This window comes from Balaenoptera acutorostrata, chromosome 19 (assembly GCF_949987535.1).
Source record: "Balaenoptera acutorostrata chromosome 19, mBalAcu1.1, whole genome shotgun sequence".
Classification (NCBI taxonomy): Eukaryota; Metazoa; Chordata; class Mammalia; order Artiodactyla; family Balaenopteridae; genus Balaenoptera; species Balaenoptera acutorostrata.
Window position 1 is genome coordinate 33,605,226 of NC_080082.1, and position 18,468 is coordinate 33,623,693.

General features: G+C 50.0%; 1 protein-coding gene across 2 annotated transcripts; it reads left to right on the forward strand.

Moving 5' to 3' along the window:
• The first annotated feature begins 2,186 nt into the window (after positions 1 to 2,186).
• On the forward strand, positions 2,187 to 18,448 carry SALL1 (spalt like transcription factor 1). 2 transcript variants are annotated; one of them, XM_057534995.1, is made up of 4 exons: positions 2,187 to 2,269; positions 3,908 to 4,000; positions 13,013 to 16,440; positions 17,583 to 18,448. In XM_057534995.1, the coding sequence occupies exons 2-4, from the start codon at positions 3,925 to 3,927 to the stop codon at positions 18,021 to 18,023; spliced, it is 3,945 nt and encodes a 1,314-aa protein (XP_057390978.1). In that variant the 5' UTR covers positions 2,187 to 2,269; positions 3,908 to 3,924; the 3' UTR covers positions 18,024 to 18,448. The 2 variants fall into 2 exon arrangements, with proteins under 2 accessions (XP_057390978.1, XP_057390977.1); XM_057534994.1 differs by lacking the exon at positions 2,187 to 2,269 and having other exon boundaries at positions 3,551 to 4,000.
• Positions 18,449 to 18,468: the final 20 nt, after the last annotated feature.

Below are 18,468 nucleotides of genomic sequence, written 5' to 3' on the forward strand. Positions count from 1 at the left end.
CGACCTTCAGTTCAAGGGTAGTAGAGTGTCCAGCCCGCGCCGGCGGAAAGAGAAGGAGCGTCCCGGGCCCAGGCCAGGCCTCATTCCAGGCTCCATCCCAAACCCGGGGTCACACTGGGCCGGAATAAGGTCGTTTTGCGGGTGGAAGAACCAGGCCTCAGAAAAAGGGAGGCTCAACACCCTCTCCCCGTCCCAGGATCAGGGGATGAAGGGGAGAGGCCTGGAAACCCCTTCGCTGGGAATTCGGCTGTGGCCCGAAGCCTTGGGGCCCAGCCCTTCGGCCCAGACCAACCCACCAAGGACTCCGTAGGTGTTGGGAAAACTGAGGGCACGTGTTGGTACAAACACAGGCATCAAGCCCCCCAGATGTGAGTTTCCACAGCTCGCCAATCGCCGCCCCCGGGTGCGGTTCCTGTCGGCCCACGAGGTCACGACCCTGGCGCAGCCGCTGCCTCACTTCGGGCCACCCCCATTCCTTGACGTGGAGCAGCCCCTAAGTGCCAGGCCCGTCAGTCCGAGCTCCCCAGCAGCTGCCCCACCTAAGGCGGGGACCCGCGACCCCCAGTAGAGCGCACAGGTCTCTTGAATGAGCAGGGCGTGGGGATGGGCTCCAGCTGTGGCACCTCGCACTCCCAGCCTTCTTTCGACCCGCTCAAAAGTGCAAATCGACCCCCACTCTCTCTCCGTTTTTATTAATTTAAGTATTTCTCTGCCTCGCGGCACACGAAGCCTCACCCGTGCGCCCTGGCAGTGCGGCGCCCGTGTCTGCGAACCACGGAACTTGGGCCTGAGACAATGGCCCGTAATTGATGTATTGCCGTCAACAATAAAGACCAATTCTCCTCTCCCGGCCATTCCGACCATTCCCCTCCTCCCATCCCCCCTCCTCCACCTTCCCTCTCCTCTCTCCGGGCCACAGAGGAAAAAAAAACAAACAAGAAATTAGCGGGGGACGCTGCGCACGGAGCGAGACCCCTGCCTCTACGCCTTCGAGGACGCAAAAGAACGAAAAAAGTTATTAAAGTTTGGATCTCCCCAATTAATTCGTCTCTGTTCGCCCATTTTTAATTAAACATCGCGAAGCTGCTTTTGCGTGTGCATTTCGTTTGGTTGGTTGTTTTGGTGTTTGTTTGGGGGGGGGAGCGAAAGCTTCCCCCCCCCTCTTAATCTTAATCACACATAGAGCAAGTAACGAACACGTGCGAAGCTACCCCCCGAGAGCTTCCCGCGGAGCACGCGGCGCGAACCGGGAAGAGGGGTTTGCGGGATCGCCAGCTCCGCTTGGTTCCTGGCAGCACGCGGTACCCGGGAGACCCGGACTTTCAAGAAGCCAAGATTGTTAGAGACGGATGCGGGGCGGCTCCAAACGCGGGCATAAGCGGAGAAGCGAGTGTGCAAGTGCATACGGCCGCGTTGGTGTACCTGGGAGAGCGCGGGTTGGGGTGTCTGCGAGGATCACAGTTTGCGGAGTGTGTGTGGGGGGGGGGGGAGGGTTTACACGTGCTCCTGCACACTTTCCCGGGTGTCTGGGGGAAGCGAGCGGCTCGCACCCCAGGAGCACGCAGATCCATCTTTGCCGAGGAATCTCTTTAAATATTCAGTGAGAAATAATGGCATTTGAAGCACCACCTACGGAAACATTATTATCTTCATTCTTCAACATCAGCCCCACTGATGGCTTCGTTTGTCTTTTTATCAAAATCTACTGTAACCAACAGGACCTGGGGAGAAAGAGCGAGGGGCAGAGGGTGTGTGTGTGTGTGCGCGTGTGTGTTAGGAACCGAGCGAGGGCAGAAGAGAGGAAAAATAAGCGGGAGAAAAGGTGAAGAAAGGGCGAACAAGGAGAAAGGAGAAGTTATACCAAGAAAAATAAAGTCGCCAGGAGGAAAACAGAAACATTCACCCGCACACAAAAGATTTAGGTTTAAAAAAAGGGGGGGGGACGCAAAGAAGCTAGAGAGAGTCATGGGGGAGCGCAGTAGGGTCCGGAGTACCCGAAACTCTACCCGAAGATTGGTGCCCACTTCGCGCGAACCGACTGCGTTCCTCTCCAGACTCCAGGGCGCTCCCGAATTGGGGCGTCCTTATGAGCCCTCTCCTTTCCCGATCGCGAGATAGGGCAGGGATTGTGTATCTGCACCCCCCTCCTCCCCATTACTCAACCGAAGTTTAGTTTGTCCCTCGGGCGCAGGACTTCGGGAACCTTGGAGCGAGGAGACCCTGAGGCGCGAGGGGGAAGAGCTAGGCTGAGACGAGGACTGAACCTCAGGTTCGCGGGCGCCCGAGCCCAGCGGAGGGAGTGCGGACCCCGGGATCCCCATTCCGGGCTCTGGGGCTCGGGTGGGGAGGCTGCATCCCAGCCTGGGGAGATGGAGCTGGTGCGAAAAGTTTGGGCGCCGCTGTCGGCAAGTGCCTGAGAGGTGGAGGCGAGCTTCTGCCGGGCCAGACAGCTGCGGAGGAGGACCCCCCGCTTTCACTCCCGGCTCAGCTCGGCCACCTCGCCAGGAGCCTGGGGCACGGCCCCCTCCCCCAGGTCGGGGAGCCCAGGGGTCTCGGGGACTGGCCTTGCCCGGAGCCCGGCGGGGCAGGCCCGCGCCTCCCGAGGCCAGGGGAGGGTTGCAGCGTGCTGGGTAAGCGGCAGCCCCTCCCCTCCCCCCGGCTGGAGCTGAACTCGGATCCCAGGCCGGTCCCCGCTCGCCGCCCGCCCCGGGATCTGCGGCGCCACGGCCGCCACCGCCTCCCCGCGGAGTGACGCACCCTGCAGCCAACCCGGGCAGCCGAGGGGGAGGTCCGGGAGGGGTCCTGGGCGGAGCCGGGCCGCCCCCTTATCCCACGGGCTCGGGGCCGCTTCTCCCGAAAACTTCAGCCCTAATTGTCCTGGGAATGTCCGAGGTAGAGAAAGGGAGCGAGGGAGCAAGCGAGAGGCTGGAGGATCGGGGCCCTTTGAGGAGGATCGGGGTGGCGGGAGAGCTGCCCCTCCCCCCCAAAGCCCCAAACCCGTCATGTTCCCAAACCTTTCCTTGGTCCTCTTCTCCGCGCCCCGCGAACCCGGGATCCAGGGGATGGAGAACTCGGGGCGAAGGAGCGCCGAGCCAGGCGGCGAGCGGGAGGGAGGCCTGGCCGCGGGCGGGAGGCGGACCGGCGTGGGGCTGGCTCTTCCCCACTCGCTTATTTTTTTTTTTTCAATGGGTGTGGGGGTGGGCTGCTTTCTGGGAGCTCTTAAAGAAACGAAGAAACACTCAAGAAACGGGACTTCCTCCCCCCAAATCCCGCCACGGGACTCCCTCCCCCCGCGGGCCGGCGCGCCTAGCGCCGGAGTTGGGAAGTTCGCCGCGCGCCGGCAGCCCGGGTCCCCAGGCCCCGCCGCCCGGCCCCACCCCCCACCCGGGGAGGCTTAATTCCGGGGAGGGCATGCTAATTTGGGTCGGCCCAGCCCTGGATGGGGGGGCCGAGGGAGGGAGGGGGGCTCAGGCCGGGGTGCCTGGTGCGCAGAGGCGAGGAGGCAGGCCCCCGCTGGCCCGGCCGCGGAGTCCCTGGCGGTCGCGAAGAGGGTTAACCCAGTGTCGGGCGGCGCGGCGCGCAGAGCCAGCCCCGCGGCCGGCTTATTGGGCCAGCGCGCGGAGAGACAGGGGTCTGCAGCAAATCACGAACTAATTGATTAAGGCGAGCGGGTTTGAATAGCGCTGGCCCGGTGCCAATCGCCTTTCAAAGAGCCCCTCTATGATTAATCGCAATGCATTATTGATAATCATAATTATAGCAGGACACATGCGCGCTGCGCCCGGGGCCGGGGAGCCGGGGAGGGGGCGGGCGGGCCGGCGGGCGGGGGGAGCCGCCGCCGCCGCCGCCGCTCGATTTCCGTAATTTTGAGAAGATTTTTTTTTAGTAATTTTTTATTCTGCCCCAGCTGATGTTTGAGCCAGCATGTCGCGGAGGAAGCAAGCGAAGCCTCAACATTTCCAATCCGACCCCGAAGTGGCCTCGCTCCCCCGGCGAGATGGTGAGTGCTCCGGACCGCGCCGCGGACACACACACGCGCACACACGCACTCACACTCACGCGCATTCGCACCCACGCACACGCGGCTGGCCCCTGCGCCCACCGCCCCGCCGCGGCGCCGCCGCCGCGTCCCGAATCGCCTTTTCGACTCCGCGATTTTTTTTTTTTTCTTTTTAATTTTCAATTTGCCTTTGCTGGGCTTCCCCCCTTGCAACGGGGAAAGCAAACACTTCTCTCGGCAGGATCTTTCCGGAGTTGTTGGGTCCTCCTGTGGGGAGGAGAGAGGGCACGCCGGCCTTGCTTCTCCGTCCCGGCTTTTCCGCCAAGCTGCGGCAGGGGCCCGGGTGCCCGGCGGGGCGCGGGTGCGGGCAGAGGCCGTCGGCCCCTGCCTGCGCGGGGCTCCACGGGCTTCCCGGCCCGCGCCCGGGGCCCCGGCCTGGCCTCCGCCGCCCTGGCCCTGCTGCCTGAGGGAAGGAAGTTTACTTTGTGCTCTGGGCTCAACTCGGAACGTGGGGGGAGCTCCCTGCGTCGCGCTCCCCCTCCCCCCAACGTTCCCACTCCTCCTGGGCCCGCACCGCGGAATGGGGTGCCTTTGGGAGTTCGGAGCTGCAAGAAGATGGGGACCTGTGTTGGGGCGCCCGCGCCTGACACACCGGGGTGGAGGCCGGAGTGGAGAGTGCTCTTTGCTGCTGGGTGCTCCCCAGACTGAGTGCCGGCAGACGGGGCAACAAAGTGTCGGGGTCCGGCTACCCAAGTTTATCCCAGCATCTCTTCTCCCAACGCATGCATCCCCCGCGCCCCCAAGAAATCTTTAAACTCGGTTGGCTCCCGCTGAGGATCGTGGTACCTTGTACTTCCAGGAGTCGTAAGGGTCGTTTTTTCCAGAGTTGGGGGGCTATCTAGCCACGAGAGAATCCCCCTAAAACAGAGGCACTAGCTTCTTAGATGGAGACGACAACTGAGGGATCCCGAAGGGAACGAACAAGTCCAGAACAAAGTTTGTGTTAGGGAGCTAAGGCCGAGAGTGGGAGAGATCCGGGCAGGGAATCGGGGGTACAGAGGGAGGACACCTCGAATCCTTCCTTATTCCTAAAGGTGTTTCACTTTAGGGGCCTCCGAGCTCCCAGGCCCAGGGCCAGAGGCGATGGAGCGGTGCTCGGGCTCGGTTCCCCGGGCACAATGTTTGCCCCTCGGCTGCGGAAGGACGAGGGGCAACCCCCAAGCGGTCTCCGCGACTCGGGATGCTCCAGTCCCGGGCGTCATTTTGGGGTGTGGAGGAGGGAGCTGGACCCCGATAGGGCTCCAAAGCGTGCCCTTTGGTCGGCACCTCTGTCCCCTAAACTCTACGGCCGCCCGGGCCCCAAGGTCCCGGGGTCCTTCCTGAGAGGCCTGCTTCTCAGCAGAGCTGGGGCGCAGGGACCCGCGCAGAACCCAGGCAGAGAAGCGAAGGGACTCCCACCCCCTAAACCCCGACTGTCCTGAAAGGGGACTCCTGGCGTGGGGGGTCTCTTAAGAAATTGGGGAGAACAGAGACCGATTAAGGAATTTGTTTACAATATTTGCTCCCTCCACCCCAGTACTTTCTCGAGCTTCAAGCCTCACCCAGAGCCTCTGCGATTTCTCAGTCCTCTGAGAAGAACCCCTGATCCCCGCTTTCCACCCCAGGCGAGACCGGGTAGTCGAGGTACAGTGAGGTGAATTACCCAAGGCCGCTGCCACGGTATTTTTCTGGGTTTTCTCAGCTGGTTTCTTCTGCATCTCACTCCCACACCCATCTTTCCTAAAGTTTCTGGTGAGACCTTCCTCACAGTAATACTGTTAAAGTTAACAGTTTGTAGAGGACCAAACCTCATGGGAGGAGAGGCAAGAGTTTTGTAAGTCTTTTTTTTTTTTTTTTTTTTTAATAAATGTGTACTGATTTTCTATATTTTCAAAAAAGAAAAAATAAAGGCTCAGGCTTCCCGGAGAATTGATGCTTGCTAGATCTTTGCCTTTTTCCTGTCGCCTTCTGAATCCGGAGTTTTTAATAGTTAAGGCTTCTCATAAAGCGATAGCATAAAAGGAGTTCACTACCTCTGACCATTATTATTTATTAGGACTGTTTTTTTTTTTTTTTTTAGTTTATTTGAGCTTTGAGGTAAGTTAGTTAAGTCACAGAATCAAGTTTCCTTTCTTTCTTTTTTCCCTTTCTTTTACTTTTTTCCTTCCTTCCTTCCTTTCTTTTTTTTCTTTTTTATCCCCAAAAGCTGGTTCATTGTCCTAAGAGGCAGTAAACTGTTAGGGGCACCGTAGGAAACACTCGCCTCCCAGCCCCCTTTCTCACCTCTCCCTACCCCCCTCCTTTTCTCCAGTTGTAATGGTTTTAGATTATGACTGTTTTTACATGGTTGAACAATAAGTTTAGGAGAAGCTGCCTAGAGGGTAGATTTTGTAATAGGGTTACAGGATTTAGTATGTTGTAATAATATTAGTACACAACTAATCCTCCTCCATGTCTGATTTACAGGAGGGCCTTACACACTCCAGTTCTTTTTATTTGGGAATAGTTGTGAGCTACAGAGAACTGAGAGATCATGACTTGTCTCCAAGTTACCTTTAAAAAGTCACCACCTTTCATGCAGTATATTCAGCAACCCATTCTTCTATCCACCCAGAAAATACACTTCAAAGAGTTGTCGGGTTCTGTTTTTTGGTTTGCCGGTTTGTTTTAATCTACACACAATTGTTAAATTTTTAGAAGATAAACCTTTCCTTAAACAATGTGGTTCCTTTTTTTTCTATCTTGAGATGGGCTTACAATATGGCAAATGAAATGCTGAACATACCAAATGAAATCTAGTCGGCGGTGCCCTTAGCAGATGCTAGCACCTCCAATTTCGTGACCTCGGCCCAGAGTGGGAGCTAGAAAAGTTTGTAGACCCCAGTTACCACAGCCCTGAAGGAGCGACTCCCAAGGCCGGGAGGAGCCAGGCTTGCTGTGCTGCATGTCACGCCTGTGTGTGTTTAAGTGTGTGCGCGCGTACAAAGAAAATCCCAGCCAGGCTCAGCAGCCCCGAGGATAACTTCATCGGAACAAGTTCAAGAAAACAAGATTATTTGGTCAGTCTTAACGATGTTCATATTTTACTTCTACTTTTGGTGCAGCTATAAAACCCTAAAATAAACTGGGGAATTTTTCTGTTTCCTATGAAACCAAGATTTTGGCACCTTACTTGTCTCTTAAATGATATTCAACAAGTCTCGAATTACTTGTAGAAAGATGACTGCCATTGGGAAAATTATTTACCGAGATAAATAATTCTGAGGAAAGGGCACATTAGAATCTAATGATTTTATATGTGGGTTCTTTACTAGAGGTTTGGATTTCAGAGGGGTGTGTGTGTGTGTGTGTGTGTTGGGTTTTTCTTCTTTGGGTGGTGTTTTTAAGATTCCTGGAACTACATGGATGGCCCACTCAGACTCCATTCATCTATTAAGAAAGGATTTCGGTGCCCAGCCTTTTCAAGGAAAAGATCATATTGGAAGAAAGATAAAAGCATCATGAACTGGAGATAACACCTTGCCTCTCATATAAAGTATCATAAAAATTCCTCTTATTTATATTAATAATGAAATTCCATTATTTACCAAAGTAATTTACTCATTGTGAGCAGCTTAATGGCAACACATTGATTTCTGGGCCCAAAGGTTAGAGAGAACTGTAATTAATTGCTTTTTTTGAAAAACCGACACCTGCACGATAAGGCAGTTGGAAAGTACTCATGTTTAATCAGGCCTATTTTAAGTTTGTGGTATAATGGAAGATTCTGGTTGAGAAAATGCAAACTGTTTAGGGGGGATTTGCTGCAGGCTGTACATACTTCCAAAAATGTGACAAACACACAAACAAGCGAAGGGTGGATGGACACGAGAGAGCGTGTGTGAAAGTGGATTTGTGATACCGAATGTTTTGTGATTTATTTTACATCCAGGTTCACCTATGGTTTATAGGCACGAGTGCCAATTTATAGGTTATTCTTTGGGGACTTTATTTCATTTCTTTCTACTTTTCGCGGGTAGCAAGTTGTCTTGACCCACAGTCCTTTAGAAAGCAGAAACCCAAATTTTTAACGCAGAGATCTTACCGAAAAGCTGGGGGAGACTTTGACCAGCAAGTTCAGTTTTTTTGAAATTGGGAAAAGCCAATCTCAGTGGAGTAACCAGAACTAATTCCTTCTGCAGACTTAATTCGGTTTTTCTAAGGTACCTCCTGATACAGCTAGCCCAGTCTTCCCAAATATTCTTAGATTACCAAAACGGCAGTCATTGAGCAGTTGAACGAAGGAGATGGTAAATTATCCCAAGAACCAGCACCCCTCCCCCTCCAAAAGAAAAAAAGTCGGTGTGCCAGGCTTTGGAAAACCTAGATGTGTCGAGCTGTTTTAACCTTTGCTAGCCTCCTCCCATGCAGAGGTGACAAGGTCCAGATCATAATATGTCCTTCAGAATCTTCCCAGTGACCCCCAAATTGAGTCTTGCTAGTCACTTAGCAGGAAGTTCGAAGTTTATTTTAGTTTCACCTTATCAGCTTGGCTTCTTTTCCTAACCTTATTCCCCTGTCACCCTCAGATGCCAGACCCCCAAAGGGGAAGATTGACAGGTAGTTCCCATAGCTCAGTTTTACCCTCAAACAACAGGGATTTAGTTTCTTGTGCCTTTGCCAATGTTTATGTAGTCAAAGTTTAGATCTCGCCTTAAGCAGTCTCTTTTACGCGTCACTGGAAGAGGAAAGCCACAAAGAAGTTTTTGAACAAACCCTTGCAACTGGAACCCCATCTAGTGTTCAGTTTGATTCATCCAAGGGGAAGACATTTTCCCCTTTCATTTATTGTGTACATTAGGTGGGCTGGTATCACGATTTTCAAAGGACTGTCTTGTCCGTGTTGTTATTTTTTCAGAGATTTTTCCCTTGTATTCTTCCCCTCGAGAATACGCTAATCCCAGCCAGAACAGTGAGGGGACTTGAAGGAGGCCAGTAAAATGTGTCATGTGGTTGCATATCCCATAGAAGAAACTTAAGACATTACAGAAAATATGCAGAGCATATGTGGCGGTGTTGAAAATTGCTTTGGAATCTTAAGCTGGACATTCGGATGCAGGTTTTTCCCAGGTCTGTGAAAGAAAAAGAAAACAAGAGAAAAGACCAATCAATCAAAAATGTTTGTGATAGCCTTTCGAAATTGGTCTACAAAAAGGAGCAGCCAGTTAAAATGATAGGTTCCAAAATCACAATCTTGTGAGGTTTTATTAAAAATGTTAATGTGATCTGAAGGTAATGGGAAGTAAAGTGAAGGGTCTTTCCGGGGAGCTCCAAAAAAGAAAACTCAACATGGTACAGTAGGGCTGTTGTGTTGTTTTGTTTTGTTTTGTTTTCCTGGATGGCTAAACCTCTCAGTGTGGGGCATAGTTGTATTTTTGTTTTCTCAGCAGACAGATACACTGGAACACTTCAATTTTCTGTCTCCTATTCTGCAATGTTTAGTTCAGATGATGAAAACTGACACATTTGAATTGGGCATCAAGAACCTAAACAGTACAATGAGAACTAAAACATCTGGGATTTTCATATACATTGGCTGGAGCTATAAGATCACCTCCTCTCCTGACCCAGAGCGGGGAAAAGAAACCCAGAAAATTCCAAATATCTTTTTGTGTGTACATACTTAGAAAACCACTACTTCTTAAATTTTTCTATATGACCACAATTACAAAATTAATTTGTATGCAAAATCCATAGAAGAGGAACTGGAATATTGTTTTCACCATAGTACAGGGAACAAGGCAACTGTATTTACTATAAGGGGGTCACCAGTTGCAATCCTGTGTAACAGATTATTGAGAGAGATGCAAGATAGCAAATGGTCAGAAAAATGAATTAGAACATGCTTGTGTGTGTGTATATCTTATTACAACTTAAAATATTTCCTTTGGTAGTTAAAGATTCAAACTAGTCCTCATGTTTTGTCTTTTTTTTTTTTTTTATAAAGCTGTTTAATTGGAATTCTGTTCAGAAGGCAGATAGATTTAAAGTTAAGAACTATTATAGTGTAGCGACACCTGCTTTTGAAATAAATCAAAATAGATATCAGGATTTTTTTTTTTTGGTGTTCATAAACATCAGGAAATTAAATTATTTGACTCTACAGTGAGATCAAATGTCAGCTTATTAAAATGTGAAAATCTAAGCTAAAATATGGGCAGCTTTTTTTAAACACAGTCTCTTTCTTAGAAGAAGGCAGGCACTTATTTTTAAATGTCTATATTTTCCATCCAGTTAGCACAACCCTAAATGTAAAAATGTTCAGGTCAAAAAACTTGAAAATTCTCAAGTGAGTCTTGAAACAGCACAAATGCAGAATTGGAGCACAGGAAAGTAATAATCTGCTAAATCCTGTAAAGTAACCTTTTTATTTTCTCTCTATATTATGAGAATATCAGATGTTTGCAAGTTATAAAGAATTAAAAATGCCCTTTAATCGTGAGCACAGATGTGCTAAATATTTGAAGCAACTGCATTGTAATGTGTACAATTGATGAAGTCAGTTTTCTGATTTCCCTTGCTAGTTATTTAGTTCTGAATCTGTCATTATTTGTCTAAGCCCAGCTGACCAAGCAAAACTGTGTTTTAAAGTGGCTTTATGTTTTGATAAATGTGAGCTGGTTGAAAAGTATTTTCCACTGAATGCAGAGCTTAATAGAACATGCTGACATAATAGTTTTAATGCATTTTGTTGAAAATGTGTGAACAAACAGAATAGCTTTTGTTCCTTCATAATTGGCTGTAAAAGTAGATGGAAACATAACCATTACATATGGAAATGTGCAAAGAGAAAGAAATAACATTTCGGTTGAATATATTAGGAATTGCATTTCCTAGTTTAAAATAAGCATCTGAAATGGATGCATCATTTAAAATTGGTTGTCAAAATAAGAAACTTTAAACAGAATTTTTGTCACATTATTTTCATCCCAAGTTAAGCAACATAACTTTAGCGTATTTTGTTTACATTATTTTAAAGCAGTGAGAGAGACAGAAAGGGCTTAAAACAGCACCTTGAATGTGCAGAGGAATCCTGTGCCAATTAGGATGATTAAACATTAAATTAAAACTGAATCATTATTGGTATTTTCTGCTCCAACCAAGATTTGTTTGGTATTGTTAATGCATTTTGCACTATACCCTTGCGGAGATTAAAAGATGGGTATTAGGAAAGCTAGCTTGTTAAGTATAACTTAGCTACTCAAATAACCCTCCCAGTGAATAAAGTGCGCATACATTTGGCATACTTTACCAGGGCTTCTAATCAACTGTGGTATCACTCAAGGCAAACAGAGTTAAGGAATTTTCAGAAGTTAGTATTTGGGTATTAATTATATTTTCTGGAATGCAAAACTACTCAAGCTTTTCTTTTCTTTTTCCTTTTTTTTTTTTTCATGTTTACTACAAAGAGGCAAATGGCAGGCTCTTTTGAGTCAACTCTAAGTTTACTGAAAAAGCATTTTGATTTTGCGTTTATTCATATTTGCAATTAGTTTTTTTTTTTTCCCCCTGCAAGTTTTCTGGGAGATTCAATTTGGAAGTCATGGAAACTAACTATTATCTGATTCAGTTCTGCAGAAAAGCACACAGGGAGGTAATCCTTGAATTAAACAGTTTTTTTTTTTTTTTTTTTTCACAGCCTTCGGAGATGACCACACACCATTTGTACAACAGAAGTTGGTGTTCCCCATGCTGGGCAAACAATGGGACGCCATCCTGTCTTTGAATAGGATGTTAGCTTGGAGTTGGAGATTTTTATGTTTAAAATGGATCTTAGTGAGAAGAAATCTGAGCAACCAGTGGAAACAAACATGAAATAAAGGGATTTTATAATGAAAGGTTCAGGACAATCTGTTAAACAATTGATAACAGTTAAGAGCAAACTGTTTTTAAAGGCATTCAGACAAGGAGAATTGCAAAGCATTTCCAAACTGGAAACCAAGAATTATTCTTCACTTCCCCTTAACTGCACATCTTTCTTTAAGTTGATGTTTAATCAGAAATGTAAATCCTGTGCCAGTTTTTATACATAGAAAGAGCACTTTTGTTGAAATATTTAGAGGCATAATGTTGCCATTTGGAGCATAGTGGCATATATTCCTTGATTAGTGGGATGGTAGCCATAGTTGCATTCTTTAATTTTAAAAATAAACATGCCACAGGGTGATATATAGGTGCCAGGCAGGCCTTGTAACGGATTATGATCATTGTGTTTCTCTCTCGTGTGTGTGTGTGTGTGTGTGTGTGTGTGTGTGTGTGTGTGTGTGTGGCGCACGTTGCTTTCTCTTTTGTATTCAACTGAGTCTTGAGCGGTCTGGAGGATTTCTTACTGATGTGGCTAAAGTGTGCTTGTCACGGATCAGACGTAGCTCAGGTTCTAGGTAGGGGCTGGAGGTGATTTTCAAGTTGTCAGTCTTCAACTTGGTGATGTGCATTTTTTTTCCCCTTGTCAACCACTGATTGGAACCTGAATGACTACAAATTAGTTTAGTGACAGAACAAACTGTCACAGATATCTTTGAATCAGTTGAAAATGAATAAGGTTGACAGGAACTCAAGAGCCTAATAAGTCCTCAGGATGGTGGCTGGACCGTCTCTGGATGAGTAGACAATAACGTGTATAAAATATTGGAAATCAATATTTTGCTATGGAATTTCATTATGCACCAATGTCTGCAGTTCGCAGTATTTTATATTTTGATGGATTACCTGAAGGTCATGGCTCTCGGAGATACCAGATTGATAGGAAGTCCTCCAACAGCCTAAAAATTTAATCATGATTGTTCTTAGGGAATATTGATTGTTTTTCAGGGGCCACAGTTTTGAGTATCGCAGGCAGAAAAGAGTTGATCAACCCCTTTCTCTCTTTTTGAAGTCATGGATGTCTGGGTGTCCTGGCTCACTCGCTAACCCTGCTCCTTTTGACGTTTGCAGGAGACACAGAGAAGGGTCAACCCAACCGCACCACTAAGAGCAAGGATGCCCACGTCTGCGGCCGGTGCTGCGCTGAGTTCTTTGAATTGTCAGATCTTCTGCTCCACAAGAAGAACTGTACTAAAAACCAACTAGTTTTAATTGTAAATGAAAGTCCAGCCTCCCCACCTGAAACATTCTCCCCCAGCCCCACTCCGGATCATCCCGAGGAACAGATGAACGACACGGCTAACAAAACAGAGCAAGGAGACTGCAGTGACCTGGCGGAACCCCACGGACCGGACAGGGAAGAGTCCATGGAGGTGGAGGCCCCAGTGGCCCACAAAGGCGCCAGTGGCCCCCTGAGCAGCGGTGGCGACAGCAGCGCCCCCCCAAGCTGCAGCAGCGGCAGCTCCTGCACAGGTACCTCAGCGATCACAACCTCTCTACCTCAACTCGGGGACCTGACAACACTGGGCAACTTCTCCGTGATCAACAGCAATGTCATCATCGAGAACCTCCAGAGCACCAAGGTGGCGGTGGCCCAGTTCTCCCAGGAAGCGAGGTGCAATGGGGCCTCTGGAGGCAAGCTGGCCGTCCCGGCCCTGATGGAGCAGCTCTTAGCTCTGCAGCAGCAGCAGATCCATCAGTTGCAACTGATCGAACAGATTCGTCACCAAATATTGCTGTTGGCTTCTCAGAACACAGACTTGCCAACATCTTCTAGTCCTTCTCCAGGTACTGTACGAACATCTGCCAACCCCTTGTCCACACTCAGCTCCCATTTATCTCAGCAGCTGGCGGCAGCAGCTGGGTTAGCACAGAGCCTCGCTAGCCAATCTGCCAGCATCAGCGGTGTGAAACGGCTTCCCCCCATCCAGCTACCTCAGAGCAGCTCTGGCAACACCATCGGTCCACCCCACAGCGGCTCTTCCCCCAGCATTCACGTACTGGCGGCGGCAGTTCCCACCCCATCCTCGGAAAAAGTGGCTTCGGGCGCGGGTGCCTCCCACGCCCATGCCGGCAACCCCGCAGTCTCGGCATCCTCCTCACCAGCTTTTGCAATAAGCAGTCTATTGAGTCCTGCATCTAATCCACTTCTACCTCAGCCGGCCCCTGCTAACTCGGTTTTCCCCAGTCCTTTGCCCAACATCGGAACGACGGCAGAGGATTTAAACTCCTTGTCTGCCTTGGCCCAGCAAAGAAAAAGCAAGCCACCAAATGTCACTGCCTTCGAAGCAAAAAGCGCTTCGGACGAGGCCTTCTTCAAACACAAGTGCAGGTTCTGTGCGAAGGTCTTCGGAAGCGACAGTGCCTTGCAGATCCACCTCCGTTCCCACACCGGAGAGAGGCCGTTCAAGTGCAACATCTGCGGGAACCGGTTCTCCACCAAGGGGAACCTCAAAGTCCACTTTCAGCGCCACAAAGAGAAATACCCTCATATCCAGATGAACCCCTATCCCGTGCCTGAGCATTTGGACAACATCCCGACCAGTACCGGCATCCCCTACGGCATGTCCATTCCTCCAGAAAAGCCGGTCACCAGCTGGCTAGACACCAAACCAGTCCTGCCCACTCTGACCACTTCAGTCGGCCTGCCGTTGCCCCCGACCCTCACCCCCTTCATCAAGACCGAAGAGCCAGCCCCCATCCCCATCAGCCATTCTGCCGCCAGCCCCCCGGGCTCCGTCAAAAGTGACTCGGGGGCTCCCGAGCCGGCCTCGAGAAACCCGGGTGGGCTCCCAGAGGAAGCGGAAGGTTCTGCTGGGCCCCCCTCCAGTGGCAAAAGCGAAGAGAGCGGCGTGGTCCCCAGCTCAGCCCCAGCCATGAGCACCGGCGTGCTGAGTTCCCTAGCATCCGACGTTGGCCCAGGCAGTGCCTCGACTTTCACCAACCCTTTGTTGCCGCTCATGTCTGAGCAGTTCAAGGCGAAGTTTCCTTTTGGGGGACTCTTGGACTCAGCCCAGGCTTCAGAGACATCCAAGCTTCAGCAGCTGGTCGAAAACATTGACAAGAAGGCCACTGACCCCAATGAGTGTATCATCTGCCACCGGGTCCTCAGTTGTCAGAGCGCCTTGAAGATGCACTACCGCACCCACACCGGGGAGAGGCCCTTTAAGTGTAAGATCTGTGGCCGGGCTTTCACCACGAAAGGGAACCTGAAAACCCATTACAGCGTCCATCGTGCTATGCCCCCGCTTAGAGTCCAGCATTCCTGCCCCATCTGCCAGAAGAAGTTCACGAACGCCGTTGTCCTGCAGCAGCACATCCGAATGCACATGGGGGGCCAGATCCCCAACACCCCGGTCCCTGACAGCTACCCCGAGTCCATGGAGTCTGACACGGGCTCCTTTGATGAGAAAAATTTTGATGACCTAGACAACTTCTCCGATGAAAACATGGAAGACTGTCCTGAGGGCAGCATCCCGGACACGCCCAAGTCCGCGGATGCGTCCCAAGACAGCCTGTCTTCCTCGCCTTTGCCTCTAGAGATGTCGAGCATTGCTGCTTTGGAAAATCAGATGAAGATGATCAATGCCGGCCTGGCAGAGCAGCTGCAGGCCAGCCTGAAGTCAGTGGAGAACGGGTCAGTCGAGGGGGACGTCCTGACCAACGATTCGTCCTCGGTGGGTGGTGACATGGAGAGCCAAAGTGCTGGCAGCCCGGCCATCTCAGAGTCTACCTCCTCCATGCAGGCTCTGTCCCCATCCAACAGCACCCAGGAATTCCACAAGTCACCCAGCGCCGAGGAGAAGCCGCAGAGAGCAGGGGCAAGCGACTTTGCCAATGGTTTGTCTCCCACCCCAGTGAACGGTGGGGCTTTGGATTTGACATCTAGTCACACAGAGAAAATCATCAAAGAAGATTCTTTGGGGATCCTCTTCCCTTTCAGAGACCGGGGTAAATTTAAAAACACTGCTTGCGACATTTGTGGCAAAACCTTTGCTTGTCAGAGTGCCTTGGACATTCACTACAGAAGTCATACCAAAGAGAGACCATTTATTTGCACAGTCTGCAATCGTGGCTTTTCCACCAAGGGTAATTTGAAGCAACACATGTTGACACATCAGATGCGAGATCTACCATCACAGCTCTTTGAGCCCAGTTCCAACCTTGGCCCCAATCAGAACTCGGCGGTGATTCCCGCCAACTCGTTGGCGTCTCTCATCAAGACAGAGGTCAACGGCTTCGTGCATGTGACTCCTCAGGACAGTAAGGACACCCCCACCAGTCACGTCCCTTCTGGGCCTCTGTCATCGTCCGCCACGTCCCCAGTTCTGCTCCCAGCTCTGCCCAGGAGGACCCCCAAACAGCACTACTGCAACACGTGTGGCAAGACCTTCTCCTCGTCGAGTGCCCTGCAGATTCACGAGAGAACTCACACTGGAGAGAAACCCTTTGCTTGCACTATTTGTGGAAGAGCTTTCACAACAAAAGGCAATCTTAAGGTACCTCCCTCCATCTGTACCTCACCCAGACCCACCCCAGCAGCCCTCTTTCTCTCGTGGCCATTGACTGTTTGTAAGGTACGTTCCCAGAGTCTTCAGTCCAGATAGTCAGGGAGAGAGTTCTCGAAAGGGAACCTGTTGCATGTGACTGATGTGGAGAAATGTGGGTGCCCGTGCAGGTCGGGATCACGGCAGGGAGTAGGGCAGGCTGCAGCTTGCTGAATGTCAGAGCGCATTGAATAATTTGGTACCTAAGCGAAGCGGCGGCCTAGTCCTGTTGACTCGCTAAGTGCACCAAATGAATTGCTTTACCTACCAAGTCAGACAGCCCAGCGTTGCCATGGGGTATTGATTAAAGACCTCCATGTGGCCTGTGTGCTGCCCGTATCACTTAATAATTACAGTTCTCCTCAGCGTTGGCATCTATTTTTTCATAACTCTGCAGTCCAGCGTGGTTTGTCTCTCTAAAAACAGTAACGTCACTGCTCTGCTAATGGGTATTATGATAATTGATCATACAACATTTCCTACTGATATGTGTTGGAAAGAAAGCAAATATGCTTAAGTTCTAGAGCAACAGTTGAACACTCTTACTGTGTACATTTTTCTGTTGACAGATTATTTCTCTAGAGATTGCAGCCAGTAATGTGAAATGAATAATTACTTTCTGGCTTTTTCTCTCCACGCACAGGCCCTCCAATGGGCAATCAGTGAGGGGCACTTTCTTCCCATCTGAAAAGGACATTTATAGGGTAAAAGGTGTCAGATGCAATACTTACCATGGCAATGAGAGTGGACATAACAATTCTCACCCTGAAAGGAGCTATCTGCGACTGACTGGCTTGCTTGAGGCCATTATAAGCTAAATACAGGTAATAAAAAAGGAGTAAGTAAGGCATCCTTGCCCAGGCAGAGGCAAGGAGGCCCAGGGCTACAGAGAGCAGACACCTTATTACCAGCAGACTGGAGTGGACGGTTCTTGTTACCCTTCCCACTGTCGGGCAGGTAATAAGAATAGACATTGCAGCCACTTGCCCTGTCGAGTGCTGGGATATGAGTTGAGACAGATTCAGCTATTCAGCTTCTCCCTTCTTCTCTCTCCCCTTTTTTTCTCCCTCCTCTCGTCTCTTCCCCCATCCCAGGTACACATGGGCACTCACATGTGGAACAGCACCCCTGCCCGCCGGGGTCGCCGGCTCTCCGTGGATGGCCCCATGACATTCCTAGGAGGCAATCCCGTCAAGTTCCCAGAAATGTTCCAGAAGGATTTGGTGGCCAGGTCAGGAAGTGGGGATCCTTCCAGTTTCTGGAATCAGTATGCAGCAGCGCTCTCCAACGGGCTGGCGATGAAGGCCAACGAGATCTCGGTCATTCAGAACGGCGGCATCCCTCCAATTCCTGGAAGCCTGGGCAGTGGGAGCAGCTCACCTATTAGCGGGCTGACGGGAAACCTGGAGAAGCTCCAGAACTCAGAGCCCAGTGCGCCCCTGGCTGGCCTGGAGAAGATGGCAAGCAGCGAGAATGGAACCAACTTCCGTTTCACCCGCTTCGTGGAAGACAGCAAAGAGATCGTCACAAGTTAAATCCACTCTGGCTGGAGAAAGAGCATCCCCGTTCAGAATGAGACCCAGGGTTGCCTCCTACTCCTTGCCCCGTGCCCCCCACCTTCTGGTCCCCCCAGATCTCTGAACTACAACATTCTGAAGACATTCTTTTGTACCTTGTTCAACTTCTAGAGTTCTAAGAAAGCTTATTTATTAGTGATATAACCTGGCTTTGCAAACAGGATGCAAGCGTTAACTTTGGTCTTCTGTATTTTTGGACTAAATACTAATTGACTAGAGTCCTGTAAACTTGCTGTAACATTTATGGCAATTGCAAGTTGCCCTGCTAGGCGGTCTTAATCTGGCATTAACTTATTTTCTATATCCAGTTTAATATGAATCTGGTGTTGATGCAATGCCTCAGTGATGCATTAGATCTCTAATAAAATCTGTATATAAATGTACACTTTGATCCTGCTGGAAA

What these genes read in the sequence shown, in the direction of transcription:
- SALL1 (XM_057534995.1), top strand. Translation starts at nt 3,925, where the DNA reads ATGTCGCGGAGGAAGCAAGCGAAGCCTCAACATTTCCAATCCGACCCC. An exon ending in CTCGCTCCCCCGGCGAGATG is followed by an intron (nt 4,001 to 13,012) that starts GTGAGTGCTCCG and finishes TGACGTTTGCAG; the next exon opens with GAGACACAGAGAAGGGTCAA. An exon ending in CAACAAAAGGCAATCTTAAG is followed by an intron (nt 16,441 to 17,582) that starts GTACCTCCCTCC and finishes CCCCCATCCCAG; the next exon opens with GTACACATGGGCACTCACAT.